We start from the raw sequence: 25,833 nt of genomic DNA, 5'->3' as shown, positions 1-25,833 counted from the left end.
TTTGTGATTGTATTCCAGCATTCCATTTGTCAACGATCATATATACTTTGGTCTCTTGTATCTTCCTTTGCACCGTCTTTGTCATCTTGCTGGTTCCCTCACTACTGAGTCAATAGATCTTTGACAGATGCTCACTATATACAGTTGTCCTATATATATAGGACAGTTGTTTTTAACTTTTTGAAAATTATGCTTTGACAGAACAACTTAGTAGGAGCGCAACAAGTCTTTGATGACTCAATTGGCTGACTGACCCTTAGAATAGACTCTGACAAGCCCCCAGGTGGAGAAGGTTGGGTGGGCAAAAGGAAAGGAAAGAAATACTGGAAATAGAGCCCTGGTCTTAGAGAAGAGCAAAGCTCTTTTTGGAGAGTAGAGAAACTCAATACCTATACCTTGAAAGACTGAAAAGCAGTTTGAAAGACTTGGATCAAGAAGCAGACATAAACACAGAAGGAGAGTTGTGTTGGCTGATATTTTCTCCACCAGAAAGGCCCTCTAGTGCACAGCTCCAGCCTAGACACAGGTGCAGGTGTTAGGGAAACTGGACTAAGGAGCTCTGGGGTTAGGGCCTGTGTGGCAGAGGCTGCTCATGCTCCCAAACATCTGTTCTCCCTCCTTTTTTCAGAGAAACATTGCTAAACTACTTTCCCAGTCTTTATTGCAGTTAGTAGTGGCCTTGTGACTGAGCTGTAGTCAATGGAATTTGAGTGAAGTGATGTGAGTAACCTTCAATTTTGGCCCACAGAAACCTCCCAGGAGCAATTCTCTATTTTCCCATGTGCTGGTAGAATGCAGAGGGTTCCAAGGACTTGGAGGAGGGTGCAGTCATTAGACAGAAGGAGACTTGATCTCTGCAAGGTTTTGTGGAGCAATTTCCCTATTGACCTATGCTGGAAATAAACTTTTATTGGGTTAAGCCATGGAGATTTGGGGGTTGTTTGATAAGCTGTTAGCCTACTAGAGGGCTTGACTCAGGTCTCCCTCTTTCCAGAAGTCTTCCTTGATTATTCCAGTCCACAGAGAGCTTAGAACTCATAACACACGCCATCTGACTCATTAAACCGAGTGTTTAATCATGTACGTTTTTGCACTATGATTTAACCAAATATTACCCAAACTGTGCTCCATGGAACACTACCTTTCAAGATAAATGTTTCTAGGTATTGCATCAAAAAGGGGGTCCATGGATAAATGAGTATGAGAAACATTAACTTGAATGGATTTCATTTTTGCAGGACTTTTCAAAGTCTCTAATGAGATAATGGGACTTATATAAGCTTAAAATGAGGTTCTAGAATACAGCGTTTCTCCCTTTGATCATGAGATTTTTTTTTATAGACTACAGTTTGGGAATTATGCATATGATCCTTCACTTGTATAAACAGTTGTCCCTCAGTATCCAGGAGGTTCCAGGACCCTCACCATGGATGCCAAAATCTGCATATGTTCCCTCATATAAAGTCTCTTATAGGCTGGCCCTGTGGCCTAGTGGTTAAAGTTCAGTATGCTCTGCTTCGGCAGCCAGGGTTCGGTTCCTGGGAGTGGACCTACATCACTTGTCAGTGGCCATGCTGTGGCAGCAACCCACATACAAAATAGAGGAAGATTGGCACAGATGTTAGCTCAGGGTGAATCTTCATCAGCAAAAAAAAAATAAAAATAAAAAAATAAAGTCCCTTATATAAAGTCATGTAGTATTTGCATATAACCTATGCACATCTTCCCGTATACTTTAAATCATCTCTAGATTACTTATAATACCTAATACAATGTAAATGATATGTAAATAGTTGTTATACTGTATTGTTTAGGGAATACCTACAAGAAAAAATCTGTACACATTCAGCACAGACACAACCATCGTAGGTCTTTCAATGCAGAGCCCACGAATCTGGAGGGCCGATTGTGTATCTCTTGCCTCCTATGAGGTTACAGGTCATGAGGTAGTGAATTTATTTTGTTCTGATATTCTGTGCTCAAAGTATAAAACCCAATGCACACCTTTCCATAGTCTCAGTGTGAAAAGGTTGGCCTGGGGAAGAGGTAGGTGCAAGGCTTTCAGGAGGCCAGGATATAGGAAGTGGGCCTCAAATAGAGGTTTGCCAACAGGGAAGGAACAGGAGGAAGGATAAGGAAAGGCATCCCAGGTAAAGAAAACAACATGGACAGGAGTACAGAGGCTGGGAAACGGCCAGAGAAAGGAGAATCAACTTTAGAAATGGAAACCAAACAGACCCACATGGATTCTGTCTGCCAAGCTTACAGTTGTACCCCAGTCTCCTCTGGTATCCCTTTGGGAAGAGTAGACACGCTTCCTCCCTCCACGCCACAACTGGAGGCCCCTGGAGGGCAGGGGTCATGTCTAACTAATCATGGCAACCCCCTTTCCTTTACATGGCCTGGGACACAGTTCACATACACGTGAGGCCACACAGCCCTCTCTGCTTGAGACTTCTCACCTGAACCTGAGAAAGTACAACCTTCTCAGGATGGTTATAACACTTAAGTTTTAAAAATGAAGGTAAAGCATTTAGCGCGATGTCTGGCATACAGTCATGCTCAAGAAATGTTCGCTATGAATGTACACTCAGTAAATGTCTGGGGAAGGGAAAAAGGGAGAGTGGCAGAAGGGAAGGTGAGAGAAGGGCAACAAAGGAAAGAAGACAGGATGGACAAGAATACAGCTATCCTATTTCATTTCCCCACTTCCTTAACGCTGGAAGGCAAATGCCTTTTACTCTCTGTTTGGGGACAACCTTCCTTGACCTCATTTCTCAACGCCGCTGTTTTGGAGGCCCTGAAGTGAGATGCTGGGTCAAACCTCAGCGCATCCTGCCAAGGGCAGGGGGTCAGGGGAAGATGAGATCGTCTGAACACCAGGGACCGGAGCGGAACAGACGGTCCTCTCAGGAAGAACACCCGCGTCATTCCTCGCACATTGAGGCCAGGGCCTGCGGGGCCTGTGAGGCCTGGAGGGCTGGGGGGCAGCACCCTGGAGGGTTTACTCTGTCCTTGGCCCATCCGTTCTCGGGATCTGACGAGAAACCACAGGAAGGAACAGAGAGAGCCTGGCCTCCTCATCGGAGGGACTGTGTACAGGATAAACTGTATTTTTTTAAATTCATGACACTAAGAGGCCAGGGAGCCAAAGACACAGGCTGGGTCCGTAAGGAGAAATTGATTCCAGAGGGTTTTAAGACCAGGCCCGTCTGCCTCTGAGGTGACACAACAATAAAGGAAGGAAATGTCATGTCTGTGACCTGGCCTCATCTCCCACTGCCCCAAATGAGCAGAGGGTGGCAAGTGAAAGGGACAGGGGTTCAGGCAGGACCGGAGGTTAGCAAGAGGGGAAAACACCCTCATGGACCGAGCTTGTGGTTGGTGTCAAAGGCAGCCAGGCAGCTTTTCCAGAGAAAGGATATCTTTGGAGATGCTTTGCTCCCAGAGCCCACAGACAAGAGGCCCCAGATAGACACCTGTCAAAGGGGATACAGAGCTTCTCCTGGAGGGGCATCTATACCCATGGGCACCACAGGAGCAGCTACACCGTCCCCAGGAAGATGGAACGGGGGTCAAAATCCTCCAACTTTACGTCTGGTCTTTGGGGGGAGAGGGTATTTAAGTAATGTATATTAGGAGCCTTAAATACAATTTCTATTCCTAGATTAAGTAATTTCACAAGTAAGAATCAAGGAAGCTATGGGGAGTCCACATCAAGATGCCCAGGCGAGAAGATTCGCTGCAGAGTTATTATAATCATCACAGACTGGAAACCTCCTACACGATTGTCATTGGGGTCTAGTTAGTAAGTTATGGCACTGCACTAAAAAAAATCTGTACATATACACACATATATACATACATATATACACACATATGTATATATATATGAGTGCATAAATAAAAAGTCTGTATGTGTGTATATATATCTATATATATGTGTGTGTGTGTGTGTATATATATGTATATATATAGCAAGAGAGAAAGAGGTGAGGGGACAGAAGGAAGGAGGAGAGACAGAGGAGGAAGAAAACACACCAAAATGTTAATATTGGTTATTTTAGGACAGTGTGATAATAGGTGATTTTTTTTTTCTGTTTTGAAGTCTGGGAGTCAGGAGGGAATTCACTTTTGTTTCTGTTTATAAAATACTTTCTCATTGTATAAAAAATTGCAGAGTGCTATCAAAAGAAAAATGGAAATAACTGAAATTATGGGATCTTCATTTTCTTCCTCATGCTTTTCTGTATTTTCAAGTCCACTCTAAGGGGTTTACTGTTTGAATTAGAACAAGCAACAATTGTTCATATTTGAAAAGGCCAGCCTACCCCAGAAATAGCTCTTTCTTTGTTTCTGTGAAAAGGCCTGAATTTCTGCCACTGGCTAGACCTTGGTCTTCCAGCACTGTGAGCACTGGGTTAAGAGTTTAAAGACCCAATGTTTACCACAGAACCTTGGAAAAGTCATTTACTCTCATTGGACCTCAGTGAATCTGTCTGGAAAATGGGAACATCTGCTTTGCTTACTGAAAAGAGCCTTTGTGAAGAGCAAGTTCCCAACCTACGCAACTGTAAAGACCCACATAGACGTGAGGAGAAAACAGACTCCTGATGGCACGCAGACACTCCCATTGAGTCACGCTAAACCATGGCCAATGAAAATGGCCTCCAACTCACTTAAAGGTTAAGGAGCCATTTTCCTGGACAGAAAATAAAGGACGGTCAACAAGATAGTGGCACTTCCTCACCTACGAAGGCCGTCAGAACTGGCCGGAGCCCTGCCTGGGCTGCTCCTCCCCAGAATACTTCGTCCCAGAGAAAAGGGGCATAAAATCTCCCACCCTGGTCCTCTACTCAGAAACCATTAAAGGACCCACTCCCCTGTCCACAGGACACAGGACACAGTCCGAGTTCGCTGTCTGGTATATCGGACCTTTTACAACCTGACCCTCACACCTAACACACCAGCCAGCCATTCCACAACATTCTAGATACTTTCGGGACTCTGGGCCTTTGCATATACTGTTCCCTTAGCCCATAATCTCTCTCATTTCCTTATTTGACTAGCACCTTCTACTCAGTTTTTAAGATCAAGTTCCAATGTCACCACTCCCCAATGTCCTGCTGGACCTGTCAGAGTTGTTAGTACAGTTTACTGTTTCCCAAGCACTTGAATTAAACCTCTGTAATTGCACAAAGTCGGAAATAAAGATGGTTTACATATACGTGTGTGTGTGTATACGCACACTTACATACCTATATCATACATTAACAATAGTTTCCAGATGGTGGTCCGTATTTGCTCCAACAATCATAATGACCGTGATGATGACGGCGATGATGTATGAGTAGGCACTCAATAAATGCTTGTTGTACAGGCAAACACCTGAAGACACACTGCTCCAAAGGGTGGGGTGGGAGTGGGATGAGGGAGGGGAGGAAATGAAAGACTCCCATCCGAAGAGCCACGGACTCACCGGGTGGTCTGCGTCCAGTTCGGCTCCATAGCTGAGAATCTGATTGGCAAATCTGTCGAGCTCTTGGATGGTTCTCGGGAACCAGGGCACTGCAACACAGAAAGGGCAAGGGCCTGAGCGGCAGACCGGCAGAACATGGGCAAAGGCCTCACTGGGGTCAGAAGCGTGGGATCGGCCCCCATGGGTCAAGTCAATGGTGATGGCAAGGGGGGTCCCCGATAGCCCCCAAATTACTATAATTCAAAAGTTAAATCCCATTTTCCTTGGAAACTAATTTTATTTATTTTTCTTATATCAGCTTTATCGAGGTATAATTGACAAATAAAGATATAAGATATTTAAGTGTACTTCATTGTCATTTGATAGACGTATACATTGTGAAAGGATTCTTTCAATCCAGTTAATTAACACATCCACCACCTCACACATATTTATCTTCTTTTGGGGGGTAGGAACATTTAAATTCTACTCTCCCAGCAAATTTCAATTATACGACATTGTTATCAGCTATACTCACCTTGTCGTACATTAGCTCCTGAAACTGAAAGTTTGTACCCTTTTACCAACTGCTATTTCCCCACGTCCCAGCTCCTGACAGCAGGTTATCTACTTTCTGTTTCCATGAGTTTACGTTTTTTTGTTGCTGTTTTTAGATTCCACATATAAGTGCTACGATGCAGTATTTGTCTTTCACTGTCTGGCTTATTTCTCTTAGCACCTCGGAAACTAATTTTATAACACATTCCCAAACATATTCTCGTTCCTAAAGATCTTCTTTGAATATTGTCTCAAAATTCACCTCTTGCACCTATCATAGCATAGTGGAGTGTTTTTGATGGTTTTCTTTAGCAGCAGAATAGTACACATAACCCTGGAATATAAATTAGATAAAGCTGGAGCTATTCTACTGTAAGCAAGGGTAAGCCTATGAGACCCCATCTCGTGACCCCATCTTCCTACCATGTGTCTCCCTCCCAAGGGCCCCCGGGAACCACGGCAAAATCTTTTGATGCCAAAGCCAATTTGAAAGCCACTGGTGAAGCAGCATGAACAGAGTCAGGTAGTCTGAGGTTTGATGGTGCCTTGCAGGACCTAAAGACTCTGTGGGCTTGCTTTTGAATCAGCACAGTGGGGAGAAGAGGGGCCCCGAGTTGTGTAGCGACAGTGACTGGGTCCTGCACTGAGAGGGACCCCAGGAGAAGAACAGGTGGTAGCACCCAAACCCCTGTGGCCTACAGGAAAGAAGACACACTGGGGGTGGAACCAACCCCAGAATGAACAGAGACTAGGACAATTCAGACTATCAGTTCCATGAGGGCAGGAACCATGGGTGTACTTCCAGGTGCACAGAGGGAAAGGAGGGAGGGAAAAAAGGAAGAAGAAAGGAATGAATGAATGAATGAATGGAGGGATGAATGAATGAACTCTCTTATGTTAACCTGTAAGGCATTAACAGCAACCACCATCCATAGAGGGTCGACTCTGGTCTAATGGCTGTTGCAGAAGTATCTACAAAATAAAGAAGGCATTATGATCTACTGTACAGATGAGAAACTGAGGCTCTGAAAGTCTAAATAACTGGTTTACGATCACACAAGAACTAAGAAAGTGGTAGGTCCAGAAAGAAACCAGACAAAAAGCAAAAGTAGACACCATGGGGGGCTGTGAAATGAGCCCCGGGTGTCTGATGCTTCCCCTGAAGCGAAATTTAGGAGAAAAGATGCCGAACTTGCAGTCAATCAGGTCTGGCTTGGAATCCAGGCTCCACCGGCCTAGTTATCCTGTCAGCCTCAGTCCCAGCTCTGTAAACATTGCAGTAATAGCAACAACAGGGAGAACGGCCAACATATTTTGAAGCCTTACCACGTGCCGGGCACGGTGCTTAGCATATTTGGTGGAATATCTCTGTTGTTCTAAGGATTGCTGCCAGGAGTAAATGAGAATGTAGGCAAAGGGCGCAGCCCAGGGTCTGGTCCATAAAAACAAGTTGCTTTCCATCTCATGCATGTGATTTCTGATTCTGGCCCTGCTCAGGCAAGAAAGAACATGCCTGCCACCTAGTGGCCAGTTGGGAAAATGTCATCTGTGGTGGATACGTAAGAGCATCAGACAGGAATCAGCTGCATTCCACCAAAACAAAGAGATGCTCATCTCAACAACATCAATAAAGGTCCATTTAGAGCCTATTTTCATAGATCTGAGATGCTAAGATCTCTACTGCCTATCTTAATAATAAAAAATCAGCACTGAGTACCGTTCCAAATACTTTACCTACTATTTATATTACTGGTGGGTACCATTGGTCTTCCCATATTACAAACGAGGAAACTGAGGCACAGAGAGGTTAAGTGGCAAACCCAAATACACACACTGCTAGGAAACAGTGGAGTCAGGATTCAAACTCAGGCCTGGCTGACTCCGTGGTCTTGGGTCTTGACCACGAATGCATCCTGCCGCTTATGCGGGGGAGCAGAGCACACCGTTAGGAGGGCTGGCTCTGGAGCCTGACTGCCCAACTGTCTTTGCAGATGCCCTTCTAGAAGTTTCCCTGCCCCTAAGCCCAGCCCACTTCTCAAGATCAGCTCCCTGTGATAGCAATAACAGGAGCAGACACTGTCGTGGTAATTCCAGCTAACGCTTATATATGCCAGGCACTGCCCTAAACACTTCACATACGCTCCCTCGCCCAATCCTCCTAACAGCCCCGAGGTAGGTGTTATTATTATCCCTGTTTTACAGATGAGGGAACTAAGGAACTGAGGGTAAGTCCCTTCATAGATCTTTGGAGTCTGGGATGACTCAGCACCATGCTCCACTCACCTAGCAGGGAACCTGGCTTCTTACTTTGTCACCTGAACTTCTCCCCAAGCTTTCCTTTCTCCTTGAGTCCAGTGCTTTGCCTTACACAATGGACCTCTATTGTGAGCACTGGAAATGGGGTCAATTCCCTATCCAATATTGTAGTCAACTCACGATCTCCTCTGAGACCACTTCTGTTTCCCCAGAATGTTGCCATCCCATCACCTCACTTCCAAGGCCTCCCTGCCCCACTCATCCGTCGTCTTTCTTTTGCCTGGGAATCATCCATAATCCGGCAGTAGCAACTGCCCCCAGAAACAGGGCAACCCTTTCTTGCTGCACCACCTTCCGACTCGGAGGACCCTTAGACCTGCCAGAGGAGATTCCACAAATACATACTGAGTGCCTAGTACGACCAGGCCCTGGACGTTGAGAGGTGAACACAATGGAATCTTCACCTCTTGCAGTGCTTACGTTCTGGGGGGGGGGGGGGGGGAGGGTTGCGAAATAAGCAATAAGTAAATTTAAATATATAACAATGCCAGGAAGGTCCTGAAGAAGGAAGCAGCGTAAGGAGATGGAGAGGAGTGGGGACACATTTTATATGACATCCTTTGGCTCCAGACCCCAGGGAGAGGATCTTGGTGACCTGATACTGCCTTGCCATAGCTCAAGGGGATCTGGGATAGCAGGGTCCATTCTTAGTCCAGAGCTGGTTCCCTGTTTGTCTCAGGGAGAGCCAGTCCAGCAATGATTAAGGGCCTGAGCCACAGACCCAGACAGCCCAGGCTGGAATGCTGTCTCTGCACCCAGAACAAATTATTAAACCTCTTTGTGCCTCAGTCTTCCTATCTATAACATGGGGATAATAATAGCACTATAAAGTACTACTTTATAGGAACGATATGAAGTTAAACGAGTTAATGTATATGATTTGTTGAACCCAGAACCTGGCACATAGTAAATACTATTATTGTTCAGCTATCAGCTCCAGGGAATTTTTTTTTTCACTCTGCCCTTAGTGCAACATAGCCCAGAGAGCAGAGGAGAAAGTCTTCTAGCAAGGCTAGAAAGTCTGCCACTTATTTTGTTGTGTAATTGAGCAAGTATTATATCTTTCAGAGCCTGAACTTCTTTATCCACAAAATGGATTAAAACTCTCTTTCGATACCATTGCATTATTGCATGTATTAAATACTACGACAAATGGGACCCATCTTAGCACTGCGACTGGCCACAGTGAGTGCTCAGCACTTAGGATGACAAAGATTTTAATGATGATGATAAAAAAGAAGAAATGGAGGAGGAGGGGGAGGAGGAAAGAAGGGAAAGCAGAGTCAGAAGTCAGTTCTCAGCCCAGCTCTGAAATTAACAGGCTTTTTCATCTCGGGCCTCAGTTTCCCCTCTATAAAATGTGGAGCGTTGGATTCACTTGTTGCTGCAATCCCTTGGGTTTCATACTCCAAGACCTGTGGATGCCTGTGAAGGGCTGAGGCTGGCCAGGGGACACATGAAGACACACTTCCAGTGCAACCAATGTGTCAACCTCACCTGTTTCTAGAAGTAGAGTCTCTACATATGTTCAGCTCCCAAAATGCACTGCTCCGACCATTCCCCTTTCTCTGCTCACCAAAGAAATAGGGTTCTCCACGTTTAGAAGCCTTTCCGCCCCCACCTTGATTCAGAGCTGTGCCTGCTGGTTGGCTCTCAACCGAACGCCAGAGGGCAGCAGAACCAGCATATTTTCAGCTCTGGGTGCCTTTTTTTTCCGTCCTCCAAAAGGAAACCACTAGTTGGAACACATGGCTTAGTTCAGACCTCTTGATAGAAAAAAAAAAGAACTCGAGAAGGTTACAAAGACTCAAAGTATTCAAGTCTTGGCAAAGAGGAGACGAAGGTCAAGGCAGCCCACCAAGTCCCAGGCCCTTGTCACAGAGACTGCCAGGGATTCCCAGGTGGCACTGTGAGGCCATAGGGCACTCACTCAAGTCCAGGGGCGTCCAGTGGCTTCTGGGCTCTGTCACCATCCAGAAAAGGCCCAGAACACAGGAAGGCTGGAGAAGTGGCAAAGCTTGGCAGCCAAGCCCATCAACTCTGGAACCAGACTGCCTGGGTCCAAATCCTGCCTCTATGACTTTTTAACTTTGGGACTTTGGGCAAATCATTCAACATCTTCGTTCCCCAGTGTCCCATCTGCAAAATGGCTGTAACAACAGTGTGTGTTCCCGAGTTTGTGAGGATTAAAATGAGCTGATGCATGAACAGGGCTGAGAACAGGGCTTGGCACACATCAAGTACTTCACACGGATTGGGTATAATTGTTACCACTTTCATCGTCATCACTATAGGAGCCAAGTGATAATGGGTGACAGCCTGGGACACACTTTCTCCAGCCAGCAGCCCAGCACTACCTCTGAATCTATTCCCCTGTCCTCTCCCCAGACCTCACTGAGGTTAAGACATCATCTCCCAGACACCCTGGGTAGAGCCTATTTGTCATCTGGGTAGAAGCAAGACCCAGGCCAGGCCTAACGACTAAGAGAAGGAGTTCACCAGCTGTCACCTTGGAGAGAAGGGAAAAGCTTAAGGAAACGAGATCCAGGAAAGGCAAGTTCCGGGTGTTGGAGGATGGCGAGGATCAAGGTCCTGACATGGCTCACGTCCTGGGAAGAGGCCGACCTGAGCAGAGCTGTGAAGCAAGCAGTGTGGGGACACCAGGGGCTAAAGGCAGGTGTCTCTGGGTGTTTGTGTGTGTGTGTGTGCATAGGACCCCAGAGAAAATCAGGACCAAGCTTCCACATTCATACCTACACTTTATACTGTGCAAAGGGTATGCACATCCTGGACTTGAGGCCGGCAGGTCTGTGTTCCAGTTTCATCTCTGCCACCCAGAAACTGTGTGACTCTGAGCCACTTAGTTGATTCCTGAGTCTCTGGCTTCTCATCTGTGAAATGGGTGAGGCAGCCAATCCCCCAACTGCCTCCTTGGCTGGGGTAAGAAGCAACTGACCCGCAGTAGGTCGACCTTGAACCTCACACACACACACAAAGACCTAGACACACTTGCCTGGTTAAGTAACTAAGGTGACACAGTCAACTGGTGGCAGGGCTGGAGTTCATCCTTGTGTCCCCATCCTCCACACCTAGGATTTTCCCATTTTCCCAGCCAAAAAGTTATAGCTACGTTTTTTTCCCTGAAAGTCACAGTTTTTCAGAGCTTAGGATGCACCAGATGCTGTGCTAAGCACTTTACTTCCATCATCTCCTAGGAGCACTCCTAGGAGGTAGCCATTATGATTTCTGCTCTACTGATAAGCAAACTGAGGCTCAAAGAGATGAAGGGAGTTGCTCAAGATCACTAGGCTCGCTGAGCCGGAATTAGAACTCTGCAGCTGTGTACTTAACCGCTGTGCTGTGCTGCCTTAGAATAAGGTGGGGGGCAGGGGGCGGGCTGGAGGGTCCTTTAGTTTAGATTCCTGTTCACCCACAGGAGAGGGGAAGGAGGTGACATGCTACAATAGGAATCTAAAGAGACTTGAAGAAAATCCCTAGGACAGCTCGGGCCCTCCCACCTTCCATCCCAAGCCTCCCTGGGCTTAGGGCTAGTCACTTTTTAACACTTAAGTTCTTGGCTCCTCAAAGATATCTTCACATTTCCTTTCCCTTCTTCAGTGAAGGTCTCCGGCCTCTCCCCCAACCCGCTCTCACTCACAATGCTGGGAATAGAGACTGACCCCAGCGACCCAGTCCTCTGTTTTGAAAAGTTAAATCAGATTAGCTCATTAATGACCTTTGCAAATACCTCCCCGGTGGGCTGGCCTCTGTGAGCCCCTCCGTGGCCTTGCGGGCTGCTGGGCCCAGCAGTTAATGAATGACTTGGGCAGGCTAGTGCAACAGAGGCCCTCTGTGAAGCCAGAGGCACCCAGGGGGCACAGATCATTAATAAATATTGATTTGGCTCCAAGGGAAGCAGTCCGGGGGAGAGCTGGCCCTGAACACCCACGTCGTGGGCTCATTATGCTGGGGTCAACTGCTCAGCCTGGATGCCAAGGGGCGGCTGGCTCAGGAGTGCTCCTGAGCAAAAGGCCCCCACAGGCCTGGCTGGAGCCTGCTTCCTGGCCAGCGGGTCAGAGCAGGCCTATTAAATTTATAGCAGTTCAAGGTGCAGGCTGAGTCTCATCTAACCCCTCCCTTCCCCAGACGTTCACCAGCCCCAGGGTTTAGCCAACGAGGCACCCAGGCTTGCCCCAGACTTCTGCCTCCAGTCTGTCTCACAGAGAGCAATAAATCCTCCGTCTCCTAGGCCCAAAATAGAAGGGTGCTTTCTCCCCTCCTCCCAGGCTCCTGGGTGTCTCCTCTGAGGCAATGGCCTCCAGCCCCACAGAGAAGCATTGGCTGTGCTCTCCCAGGGGGAGAAGGGATGGCATGCCAACGTCCTGCAGGATGAAGACTATAGAGAGTTTTATTTTTCTCTTTGAAGGAGCTTCTGCTTTCTTTGTGGAGAAGGAACACCCTTCAGGAAGGCCTTGGCAAGAATGAGTGAGCCAAATGCTGGCTGACGGTGCCAAGCTCTTTCCCTCCTCCCCCTGGACAGAGCAGAGGCACGGTAGGTTCAAGGCCTACTTTTATCGTTGACATGACGGGCAAAGCATTTGTTTCTCCAGCCACATGTTGAAATGAGAGTGAGAACCAGATGAATAAAAGGGACCTAGCATGAAGTAAAGAGGGAAGATGTGTTGAAATGAATAAGTGGATGGAATGAATGAATGGATAGGAGTGAACTAATGAATAAATAAAAGAATGACCTATATGGTCATTTGTTTCAATCAGCAGCCTAAATTGGAACTCTTTTCCTGATATCCTTTTTAAGATGTCCCATATGTCATAAACATATCTATTGGTAGGTTGCCCACTCTATCCCCAAATACCGAATTCTGTTTGCTGAGAGCTCACATTACACTGAGATCTGATTACCTGCCACTTACAACTGGAGTTATGGTCAACCTATGTTGGATCAGGCAGGAGACATGGAAACGTATACAGCCTCTTCCATATAATGTCTGTCTGCCCTCCAGGAGCCCCTGCCTGGCCTTGCTCCCCCTCTTCCCCCCACAACCAAGACTGGCTTAAGTGTACTTCCTCAGTGCTCCTGAGACATGCCACACTGCCCCATCCCTGCATATATAATGCCATAGAGCAACTACCTACTAAATTATAAGACACATGAGTCCAGTCACCATGTGTGTCTTTTTTCCCTCCTGCATCCCTCTCATGCAGCTGACACTGAATGGGTGCTCAATAAATACAAGTAGCATGAAGGAATGATCAGCTGAATTAGGGCATAAATGTGAATGAAAGAGAAGAAGGTGGCAAAGCTGACTCTGGCTTTTGAGAAAGAGTAGTAAGAGAAAAAGGAAGAAAACCCCAATAGTCAGGATTTTAACAAATAAGGGCCACATAATTTATAAAATACTAAAGAATTCTAGTGAGGATAATGGTGTCAAATGCTATAAAAATCTCAAAGAGGATGAAACACAAAGAGCCTACTGGTTTTGGTAATGGGTGTTGTCAGAATGGTAAGGAAGAAGAGAAGAAAATAACGGAAGGAAGGACGAAGGGAGGAAGGGAGGGAGGGAAGAAGGAAGGAAACCCACACAAGAAGCTGACCTTCTGTCTCCTAGACCAAGGCTATTTCCAATATAACACACAGCCAAGTGGACAAAATCATGTTCACAGGAAGTAATATTTGGAAATCAGAGATTATTCTCAGGGCACCTCACATCATCCCACATATGAAGTTGTCTCCCTGGCTGCTAGATGAGGCTGGCCCCAATCAGGGGGTGGCTGCCACCAACTCCCAATATTAGTCTGGCCAGCGTCCACGTCCACGTTGCTGGTGGTGGTAGATAGCCTGATATTAGGCTGGGGTTATAGAGCATAGAGCTCCCTCCCTACTGAGGCCCAAGGATGTCTGAGATCAAGGCCCTATTCAAACTCAAGTTCAATTAATCAAACTCCATAACGTTCAGAGTATCTTGCATGATCCCCCCCACCATGACCCTAGAAAGTGGCAGAGTGAATCTTAGCTCTATTTCACAGAGGAAGAAGAAGAGGTAGTGAGGTCACTCAGCTGGCAAGGGGTTGGATGGATTTCAAATCTAACTGGCAGTGTACCACTGGTTTTTAACTCTAAATTCATTGCTCTCTCTGAGTCACTATGATACCCTCTCAATCTAACATGAATGGCAAATTGACCTTCAGTTACAATCATTTCATATCCTCTTACCTCCTTCAACTGAGGGAATACACCTGTCACCCAGAGAAAATGTGTTCTCAGTCTAATTCCTTGTAACTTTCACAATCTTTTGGATTGACCCAAATAGAATGCCATGGTGGCCTTTCCTTCTCACAGATGAGGAGTTTGGGAATTCTGGCCTTGCCTCAACCATAAGATTCATCGGGTATCCTCAGGAAGGACTCACGGATAAGTTTACAGGCCATTTTGCATGGATGCTTCATGCCATGCACTCTATGCAAATTATATCACAGAATCCACACAACCACAGTGGCACAGAGATGTCTGCACTTGACAGATGAGAGGAGGAGGCCTGCAGAGAGCAAGCAACTCGGCCCACCAGCTACAGCCCTGGAATTGAACTGGAACAATGAAGACTCCAAAATCCATGATCCCGTTCAAGTTTACCTCTCTGTCTCATTTCCTAATAGTGAAAATGAGAATAATGTTATCTGCTTGCTCTAGCTATCTGAATTGGCTGTGGCAAGGCTTACGTGACACCATCTAAGTGGGAAAGAATTTTGAAAACAGTGTATTTGGTATACAAACGAGGAATCCCTCTTAGAATGAGAACTTGCTTATAATTTTATGATTTTCCTTAGCTTTAAGCCCTGCGAACTGGCAAACAGACTGGGCTACAGAAACAGCATTTGCTCTGGATCTTCCCTTGCCAGTAAATAGAGCTGCCTCTGACAGACCGCAAGGGAGCAAGCCCTAGACCAGCTTCCAGCTCTGGGGTTGGTACCACCTCCCCCGGAATGGGCTTATCCTCTGAACTGCGGGTCTGCTTGTCTAAATGAGGCAGTCTGCTGAAACAAAAGTCCCATCCCCAGCTGCCAGGACTTATGGCAACATCGACACATCCAGCAAGCATCCAGGTAGACTGAAAAAGGCTGTCAATCCTGTGTGTTGTTATGAACATGCAGATTCTTGGTCTCCTGTAGACCCAGGGCCATGAGCATCCACAGCCCTGAGAGGCACATATAGGGCCAAGTGAAATGCACGCATAGCAGAAGGAATGGAATTAAGAAGAGGACAAAGGGAAGAAGGGAGAGAGAGAAGGCAGGCACAGGTGGTGGAAGGGGGAAGCTCCCCAGCCATCTGGAGCGCCCTCCTGCCCCAAGCAGCTTCTCTCTAAGGAATCTCAACTCTGTTGGAACCACGACGCCTTTGAAAATCTTCTCTCTTAAAAAACACGCATGCACACGCATTTGTACCTTTTTACCGACAATCCTAGGGGCTTTTCAGACTCCTCCAAGGAATCTTATCCTTCCTTCTCCCACAACTGAGCTGAAACTTCAGCCTTATCCTGGAGCTGCTTTTCAGGGCAGCAACATTGAGGCAGAAAAGAAAAAACTCAAAGGATGTGAACCTATGACATACAACTATCTACTGGGGCTTTGGGGGGAAAAAAATGAATAAATAAAATCTTTAAAAAAAAAAAAAAGAAAAAACTCAAGAGGGCTGGGACGGGGGAGGGGCGTATAAGACAGAAGGAATAAGTCCAATGACGTTGCTTTTGTCTTCTCGCAATAATTTTTTTCCTTAAATCATTGCTTCAGGAATTGATCCAATTAAAAAAGACAAATAAAATCATAAGTGCCCCAGGCTAGATAGATAGGTAGTACATAGATAGATGATAGATAGATAGATAGATAGATAGATAGATAGATGAATAAATAAATAAATAGCCTTTCTGCTCCCCACAGAAAATACAGTTGTACTGGCTGTCTGGACTCACTTTGCTTCCACACCAGGACCCTTATAATCCCACAATTTGAACAAAATCCACTCAATGTCCATTTGCTCTTGGAAAATAACTCCAAACAGATAAATTTCTCAAAAGGTGGTGATCCTATACTTCTGTCTACCCAAGACATTTTGTCCGTCTGCTTCTCCTGGCTGCAATCTGTCTCCATGTAGGAATTTTCCATCCCCCCCTAAGTGTAATGTCATGCAGAAAACTCAAAGGGAAAGGTAAAAGGATTAGTAGGTTGATCGATGGAAGATATTAATGCTCTTTCATGTTGGGTTGAAGACGGATTTGAGGTCATCAGGAGAGAGGATAGCAGGAGAATAGACCTCAAGTATTCAAAAGACTCTCTGGATTAAAATCCTATTAAACTCACATCAGCTTCTCCAGGAGGCATTTTAGGAGGTTGGGATTTCTTTAACATGTCACCATAATTAACGTTCCCTTAAGCTGTTTTGGGTGGGGAACTTTAGCAATTAAGAAACTGAAAAGTTTCATTTTCTATTACCCACATGGCCTTTTGAATGGTTTAAAAACTAGAAAGTGATTTAGCCTAATTGATTTGAGGGGTTCAGATCTCCCACTTCAACCTGCTGTCAGACTCGCCCCTGAGATCTGAGCCCCTCAATAGAAAGGGCATTTTGTCGAGTGAAAGAATCAAAGCTTCTGCTCTATGATGATGCTTTTCTTCCTCTAATCATTCTCCCTCTAAGTTCTACAGAAAGAACAACTCTGCAAAGGGATGGTTGTTTCCTCTAAAAAGATCTCTTTCTGGGCCCAGACTCCAGTCCACAAAAACGACCCCAGAAACCCAAAAGGCCCGTCTCTCTTCGCAGACGCAAGCTGTGCTGTTTCAGCATCAGTTGCGTCTCTAGCAGCAGTTCCGTTATGTGGACATGAAGTTAGGAAAATGTGTTAGGCAGGGGCAGCCAGGATGGGATGGAGTGACCACCCATCCGAAGAAATAAGGGTCACAAAAAGTGTTGTTTTAAAGAGTTGGTCTTAGCAGTTTTTCTTCACTAGGTAAAATGTCAACCCAACTTCAAATATCAACGCCCCGCCAGGGAATTGAGCCTCTGTCTGCTTCATTCAGCTTCTGATAAGCCTGACACTGATCACATGATACCTCTGTGTGAGAACACTGGCTTCTTCACTTTCACACTTGCTGTGTCTTCGGAGTTAAGCAGTGGAAAAGAGGCCAAATTCCACCAGCCTGGTCTCCATTATGGCACCTGTCCCTCTACTAATTCACCTGGGTGTGTCGTCACCCTTGGCAGCCTGTGAGCTCCTTAAGAACAGGCAGTGTTGACCCTCTCTCTCTCCAGCTCCTAGCACAGTGCCTGGCACAGAGTAGCGCTCGACACACGCTTACCCACAACTGCACAGAACCCCCTCTGTGCCTTAAGGCAAGTCATGGCCTCTGTTTTTCACAATGAAAAATGAAGGAGTCTGTCGGGCTGCATGACCTCTGAGGTCATTTTGCAGTTCTGGGAATCTCTGAAAAAGTAGTTGTGTACAGGCTGGCTTTTCATGGCTCCTGTGCTCAGGCCATTATTTGTAACGACAGTGATGATAACCGTAAGAACAGAGAACATCTATAAGGCCTCGAACATGCTCTGCGTTGTCCTCAACGCTCCACTCATGTTATTTCATTAATCCTGTGAGGCAGAGACTCTTGTTACTCCTATTCGATACAGTGGGAGACTGTGAAGGTCAATCTTCTGCCTAAAGTCACACCAAGTGTGATGCACCCTGGTTCTAAAGTCTGGGCTCCTAATTATTCTTCCACATTCCCCTTAAGAACCTCCTTTCTGAGCCTCCAGTTCAGGCTGCCAGCCCTTCGGATGATCCACATACATCTTCCTGGCTCCCCAAGGGGCCGCCTGCCTGCCTGTCAATTGCTTTGATTTCCTACTCCAGGGCCCCAGCTGGCCCGGCCTCCACCTGCTCCAAGCAGAGGCAGAGTTTGCCCCAGGATCCGGCAGGCGCTTTGTCCTGAGGGCCTGCAGCTCCTGTTGGGAGCAGGTGGCCGGAAAAGCAAGAGAAGGCAGTCATCAGGAAGCAGCTTGGGCTGTGGAAGGGGAAGGAAGGCAGATAGGACTGATCTGAGTAGGAATTCCAAGTGCCCACCCCCCCAGGGACCTGAGCCCATGTGCCTGGCTGTCCACCCTCAGCAAGGGCAGAACCCTGGGATGGACTTCCTTGTCTTGGTTATAGCCACAGGAGCATGAGGGCAGGAAGAGAAGAGAGATCTCCTAGGAAAGCCTTGGAGGTATCTTTTAGAAAATGTTTCAATAGCCTGTGCAAAGAGGTGGATCTTGTCTCATTTTAAAGCACCTATGCCTATTAAAATGCTATTTTCAGCTACAGAGCCTAAAATCCTCTTGACCTAAAGTCTTCAGTGTTTTGGCAAAAAAACCTTTTAATTTTACAATAGAAAATTTTTTTTGATTATTTAAGAAAAAAAATAGTTTATCTCAGCAACCACACTCCTAAGTATTTACCCAAATGAGTTGAAAACTCATGTCCATGCAAAAACCTGTACGTGAATGTTTATAACAGCTTTATCCATAATCACCAAAATTTGGAAGCAACCATGGTGTCCTTCAGTGGGTAAATAGATAAACTGTGGCACGACCATACAAAGAAACATTATTCAGTGATAAAAAGAAATGAGCTATCAAGTCACAAAAAGACATGGAGGAACCTTAAATGCATGGTGCTATGTGAAAGAAGTCAATCTGAAAAGCCTACTACTCTATGATTCCAACCATATGCCATTCCAGAAAAGTCAAAACTATGGAGACAGTAAAAAAAGCAGTGGTTGCCAGAGGGAGCGGGTAAGGAAGGAGGGATGAGTAGGTGGAGCACAGGGCATTTTTTTGGGCAGTGAAACCATTCTACATGAGTCCGTAATGGTGGACGCATGACATTATGCGTTTGTCAAAACCCATAGACCTGTACAATGCAAAGCAGGACCCCTAATGTAAACTACGGACTTTAGTTAATAATAATGTGCCATCATGGCTGATCAATTATAAAAAAATGCACCACACTAATGCAAGATGTTAATAATAGGAGAAATTGGGTCAGGAAGAGGCAGGAAAAATGGGGCATATGGAAACTCTCTGTATTTTTTCTGTGAATTTTACTGTGAACCTAAAACTGCTTTAAAAAATAAAGTCTATTGAAAGAATAATTCATCTGAATATGCTTTGGACCCTAAAAAGCAATCACCTTGTTTGTCTGGTGACGAACTGCTTCGTCTTACTGTTTTCAGGCTAATCGTAATCATAACTACAATCGAATACTATCATGTATCCAGCCAGGCACTATTCTGAACACTGTTTATGTGTGTGATCTCATTTAATCCTTACAAAAGCCCCATGAAAAATTGAGGTCACAGCACTTAAAGGGGCTTGTCAGGGGTCTCAAAGCCAATAAGTGGAAGAAGTAGGACGTGAACCCAAGTCTGTCCAATTCTCAGCCCATACTTGTAATTCCTGCACTCTATTGCCCTACTGCCCTCCAAGGGGCATCAATGGGCAGCATTTCGGTAAGTAGATAAGGGGGCAAATCAAGTCTTGATAACTCCTCTGTTTAATCATTCACTCACAAATATTTGTACTAAGCACTATGCTCAACTCTGAGGATATAAATATAAGAAAGAGACTCTCTCTGCCTGCAAGGAGCTCATAATCCAGTGGAAGAGACAGGTAAAGAGATAGCCAATGACAATGAAAGCCCTAGGAACAAGCAGTCAGGCAGTCCCCAGCTCCAGAATTGGCATGTCACGAGAAGGACATGGGGAGAGCCCTCTGGCTGGAGTTGAGATAACCAGGGAATTTGTCTTGAAGTTGTATTTACGTAGAAAGCGCCCTGGACACCCTAACCATGCCCGCACTGGAGACAGGAGATTGAGAGCATAATAACCCAGGAATGAAAAATACATAAAAATTGCAGAGACAGAAAGAAAATGACTAATATGAGAAGTAACTGTCTCAAGGAAGGGGGAAAAGAACTAACATTTATTAAATGTCTAAAATATGTTAGGCACTCATCTAGATCCCTAACCTACATCCTCTAGTTTAATTCCCCGAATGGTCTTCCAGAGTAGATTTTATTTTTGCCATTACTTTATGAAGAGAATGTAGAGTCACTTGTGTTGCAAAATTCCTCTACTTCTCACCTGTGTCTTTCTCCTTATCCCGGGAAAGCTCATGCACTGTGGCACCGATGTCGTGTCTCAAGATCTTGACGATGTTTGCCAGAACAGGCATGCTCCGTTTATCCAGATAAGTGAAAAATTCATACTCATCTTTCCTTAAACGTGAAGGTCTGGATTCAATGTGGGTCAGGTTTATAGCATTATCCTAGAAAAGAGAATTGGGAGTGTGAAGGAGACAGTCACGGGAATTAACACAGAGCATACACGCAAAACACACAACACAATGAAATGCAGAGAAGCGAGAAACAGGATTCTTTCTTATGAGAGCAGAAGAAAGTCCTTAAAGTTGCAAAAGTTGTTTGCTTTTTCTTCTTAAAAACCAAGTAACAGATGGCAGGAGGTGGGGGAAATAGTTTAAATGCCACAGAAATTTAATTATGTGGAAATCTGCTAAAGGCCTGGAATTACAACCACAAGATTTTGGTTTGGTTCAAATGTCTAGGACAGTGGTTGCCAAAAATATTTACATAGGAAAACCTCCTTCCCCAAATGAAATCCCATAGAATCTCAATAATAATATCTCAATAAATAAATAATGTAGAAGTAACGTTGTTCTCTTGAATAGGGTCTACAGGAATCAGGCTTATTGGGTTTAAATCAAAGTTCTTAATTATATTAGCTATGAGACCTTAGACAATTTACTTTCATGTTTTTAACCCTCAGCTTCCCCATCTATAATTTGCTCATATGAGTGATACTTGCTTCATAAATTTGTTGGGAACATCGGGTGAGATGATATGTACACGATGCCAGGTACATGGTAAATGCTCAGTAACAATTATCTAGTATAATTACCATTCATATTGTTATACAATTACTTTTCATTCAAGTTACACAACAAAGGCATACGGAGCACCTACCAGGTACTGGTCACTCTTCTAGGTGGTTGGGATACATCAGTGAAGGAAACAGACAAAGACACTTCCCTTTACAAAGCTCATGCTCAAGTTGCGGAAAGACAAAGAGCAAACATAAAATACAACTGATTTATAAATTATTTTATGATGATAAGGGCTAAGGAAAAAATACCAGGCAGAGCAGGGTGAAGGGGACAGGCAGTTCTGGGTGGAATGGGGGTAGATTGCAGTATTCAATAGGATGGACATATGGGGCCTCACTGAGAAGGGAAGATTCATGTACAGGCTGCTTTTATTAAATGCTGCAAAAATAATATCACTTACTATTGCTTCTCAACTTCAATATCTTTAGCTGGTGATATTTTAGCTATTATGGGTTTTTTTCATGAAAAAAAGTCATTTCCTTAAATTGGTCCTTGTATTTAAAGGCATGGCAGTCATCTGCTCCTTATTCAGAAAGTCTGATTTCACTGACAGTACTGTTCTTTGTGAAGAAAATCAAGAAGCATTCTCTACACATTATTAAAATAAACGAAGAATAGGGGTCACCCCAACATTTAAATGAACAAAATGTACCCGGAAAAAATAATATTTAACTTGAATAACTTTACAATTTCAAAAAACAAAATTCATCATCCTTGTAGTTCAAGAGGTGTATCTTTTTCCTTGATTATGAGTACCACATGGTTGAAGAGAACATGGATGATTACAGTAATGATACCTTTTTGGATGTGAATGTCACTTTACAGTTTAGAATTATTTTCTATGACCTTCCCAACAATCCTTTGAGGAGGTTAAGGGAGGCGTAAAAAATGAAATCAGGGATGAAGGTGCTTTGCCACAAGTGGTGGGAGGGAGAGGCCCATTTTTTCCTAATCTCAGAGTCATTGGTCTTCTAACTACACTGCCTTTCCTGCCAGGGATGCAGTGAGCGTTCTGCAAGTATCAGCTTTTATCATTATTGTTACTGTTATGCCAATCACAAAAAATGAAAACTTCTGGGTATAGTAAACACAGTGATAAGTAAACCCACACAGGCACACTTCCTGCTCTTCCTTCTCCATAATCCCCATGGTGCATGATGGAACCATTATTTATGGGCACCAGCTGCAGAGAACCCACCCTTGACAGTGATGACCAGGTAACCCAACATGAGAGCCCCAACTAGAGAGAGAGACAATGCGGAGGAGGGAAGGCCAGAGAGATTACAGCAGCTCTGAAGCTTTCTAGGCAAACAGAGGTAACTTTCTAAACAAAGCAAAGAGCAATGTCATCCTTCTTGGCTCAGGAAGAAAGAGAATGGGTAAGCTCCGCCTGCTATTCACCTAAGTTGAAATCCCCAAAGAAGAGATAACCAATTCCTGCCTCGTGTAGAGCAGAGAATTTAGCAAACAGAGAACCAAGAGTGGACACACCTCTGGCATGCTTACATGGGGAAGAGAACAGGAGGGCAGGTGGTGTAGGGAGTGGGAGGGGGTGTAAGGTGGAAGAAGGGCTGGAAGGCAGACTATAGGCTGTCAGTGTTCTTCACCCACACCCCACCCCTTGAAACAGCACTTCCAGAGAGAAGCCTCTCACTTTGGGAACAGCCATAAAACAATTTATGCCCCGTGACTCAGTTTTTATCATTCTGGACACCTAACTTATGGGAAAAATTTTCACCAAAATTTGTAAGCTAACTAAACTCCCATAATAAGGGGATGGTTAGTTGGATTGTAGTGTAATCACTCAGTGGAGATTATGCAACCATTAAAAAGCAAGTAACAACAATATGCATAAAACAAAGTGTCAGAAATCACTCTAAGATATTAACAGTGGTGATCTCTAGATGATGGGCCTAAGAGTGATTTTGTTTCCTTCTTTTTCTTTTCTATCATAGTTCGACTTTTCCAAAAACAACATTTATTACTTTTATAATAAAAAATTAGCTTTATCTCTTAAATGGTTATAATGACAACCACTTGGGGAAATATTTATGATGGATAGAGGTATGTGAGAATTAAAACATGTTAAAAAAATATGCCCAGGCCAAAAAAAAAGACTAGAATGAAATGCACCAAAATGAGTTATGATGCAATAATGTGTAACTTCTATTTATTTGCCAAAAGTCTTAAAATATTACCCATATAATGAAAAGAAAAATATATCTTTCAAATGTGAGTGAAGTTTCTGGCTAAGAACATCCAGCCAAATTCTTTAAACTATTTCTTTCTTATTTGAATCAATTTGTTAATAATCAACTCTCTAGTTTGGCAGGCAATTTCGTTATTGGAGTTTTTCCAGTTTATCAGTGTGGATCCTTAGATACCGATAATTTTGGTTGCTAAGAGAGGCTTTAGAAATGAACCTCCAAATATGATTATGATCATAGTTACCTTTTAGTAAATGAATTTTTGTTTCTAAATAAGGGCTCTAGGCGGGTTTACAAATTGACCCATACTCACTCACCACATCTTTTGGTGAGGGATAAAGAAAGAGGAACTCTCTCTGTTACTCCGCATGGACATCCGGGTGGAGGCAAGCAAGGTTTAGAATTAAACATTTCTAAGACAATTTCATGATTTCTCCAATGTTAATTTATGCATAGGGGCCGGCCCTGTAGCCTAGTGGTTAAGTTCAGTGCACTCTGCTTCGGCAGCCCGGGTTCAGTTCCCAGGTGTGGACCTATACCACTCATTGGTGGCCATGCATCTGTGGCAGCAACCCACATACAAAAGAGAGGAAGATTGGCACAGATGTTAGCTCAGGGTGAATCTTCCTCAGGAAAAAAAAAAAATATATGCATAAAAGATAGCAGTGTAAAATCTTAATTCATTAGGACTCTTGATCAGAGTAAGCAAAATGAAATGAATAGTCTATCTTAATAAGGATTGACCAGAAACCCCTTTCTGTCCCCATCTTTGAGGAAAATCTTTCTAAAGGGAGATTGGCCACAAGTGGATAAAGCTAGAGATACACAGAATCCACAATGGTGGAAAATGAATTTGTCCTTCTGGATCTCTTCTCAACCTCAAGCTTAGGACCCCTTCCTCCTCTTCTCCATTTCATTCCCAGAGAAAAGGACAATGGTTTAGTGAAAGAGTGTGGGCTTTGGAACTAACCTGAGCTCAAATTCTGGTTCTGCTCCTCACTACCTTTGGATATTTTAGTTAGTCATTCCAAACTTCTGTTTGTTCATGTTTAAAATAAAGACAATAATGTTACCTGGTAGCTTTGTGAGAATAAGAGGAAAAGTACCTAGCACAATTTTGTCTTCATTCACAGATACTCAGTAAGTACTCATCTAAGTACTCATAAGATACACAGTACTCATTACACTCTGCCTCTCTCAACTTGGTGTAGATACACATTTCCCTGGGAGGCAAAAACATTAAGTTTTATGAGTTATTTTATTCTTTAATATTTGCTTTACACTAAGCTTTTCTCAGCTCCTTTCCTGAGAGCACGTTTCAAAAAGAAGAAGGAAAAGCTCGGCATATTTTCAGATGAGACTCGACTGAAAAGGGAGAGCTTCTGGGACCACTACCTGCTGTTGCCTTAGAGTAAGCTTAAATGTAGTTATGTCCTGGCCTATTCCAGAAGTTTCTGGGGCAACATCAAACATTCACAAAGAATGTCCCAAATCACTGGTCTCAAGTAAACAGACAGAAGCTTTCAGTAATTCAACCCATCGAGCACCTTCCATGTGCCAAACACTGTTCTAGGTGCCTGGATACAATAGTGAACAGAGCAGGAAACTTTCTGCCCTGCTGAACCTTACATTCTTGAGGAAGGAGACAAACAGTGACTACGATAAATAAATAAAACAAACAGTCTTCAGATGGAATAGAGAAAAATAAAGGAGGAAAGAGGAATTTAATATTCCAGGGATGTAATTGAGGAGCTATTTTAAATAGTGTGGTCAGGAAGACCTCAAAATATAAACATTTAAGTGACATTTAAGTGTAGACGTGAAGTCAATGGGAGAACAAGCCATGAGGGAACAGCAAATGCAAGGGTCCTGGGGTAAGATGGTGCTCAATATAACTGCAGACCGTCATGGAGGCCAAAGTGACTGGGGCAGAGTGAGCAACAGGGAGGGCAATAGGACGTGAGGCAGGGAAGTAACGAAGAATAGACCATGGAAGGCATCGTTGGCCATTACCTGAACTTTGGTTTTACTCCAAGTGAGATAAGAAGCTATGGGAGCTAATTAGGCAGAGGAGAGATATTCTTTGACTCTTGTTTTAAAGGGAGCACTCCGGCAGCTGTTTTAAGACTGTAGTGGAGCTAAGGCAGAAACAGAAACAGAGGCTACTACAATATTTGGGATGAGAAATGATAGTTGCAAAGATCAGAGAAGTTTCATGGAGGTGCCAGCAGGGCTTCTTACATATTTCATTAATCTCCTCTTGTGAGAGGGCCAGAGCAGCCCTGGTTGAC

At 44.4% G+C, this 25,833-nt stretch overlaps 1 protein-coding gene across 1 annotated transcript in view; it reads right to left on the bottom strand.

Annotated features, from left to right (window-relative positions):
- PAH (phenylalanine hydroxylase) overlaps window positions 1-25,833 on the bottom strand; it is a 68,490-nt gene that overhangs the window by 28,386 nt on the left and 14,271 nt on the right. The window contains exons 3-4 of the mRNA XM_004418036.3: window positions 20,516-20,699; window positions 5,480-5,568 (exon numbers count right to left, since the gene is read on the bottom strand). Of these exons, the coding sequence (XP_004418093.1) occupies window positions 5,480-5,568; window positions 20,516-20,699 (273 nt within the window). The remainder of the gene's footprint in view (window positions 1-5,479; window positions 5,569-20,515; window positions 20,700-25,833) is intronic.

The sequence above is a fragment of the Ceratotherium simum genome, chromosome 25, assembly GCF_057802395.1.
Source record: "Ceratotherium simum simum isolate JZ-2026a chromosome 25, ASM5780239v1, whole genome shotgun sequence".
Classification (NCBI taxonomy): Eukaryota; Metazoa; Chordata; class Mammalia; order Perissodactyla; family Rhinocerotidae; genus Ceratotherium; species Ceratotherium simum.
Note: the sequence above shows the minus strand (reverse complement) of the source record. Positions and strands in the feature narration are given on the sequence as shown.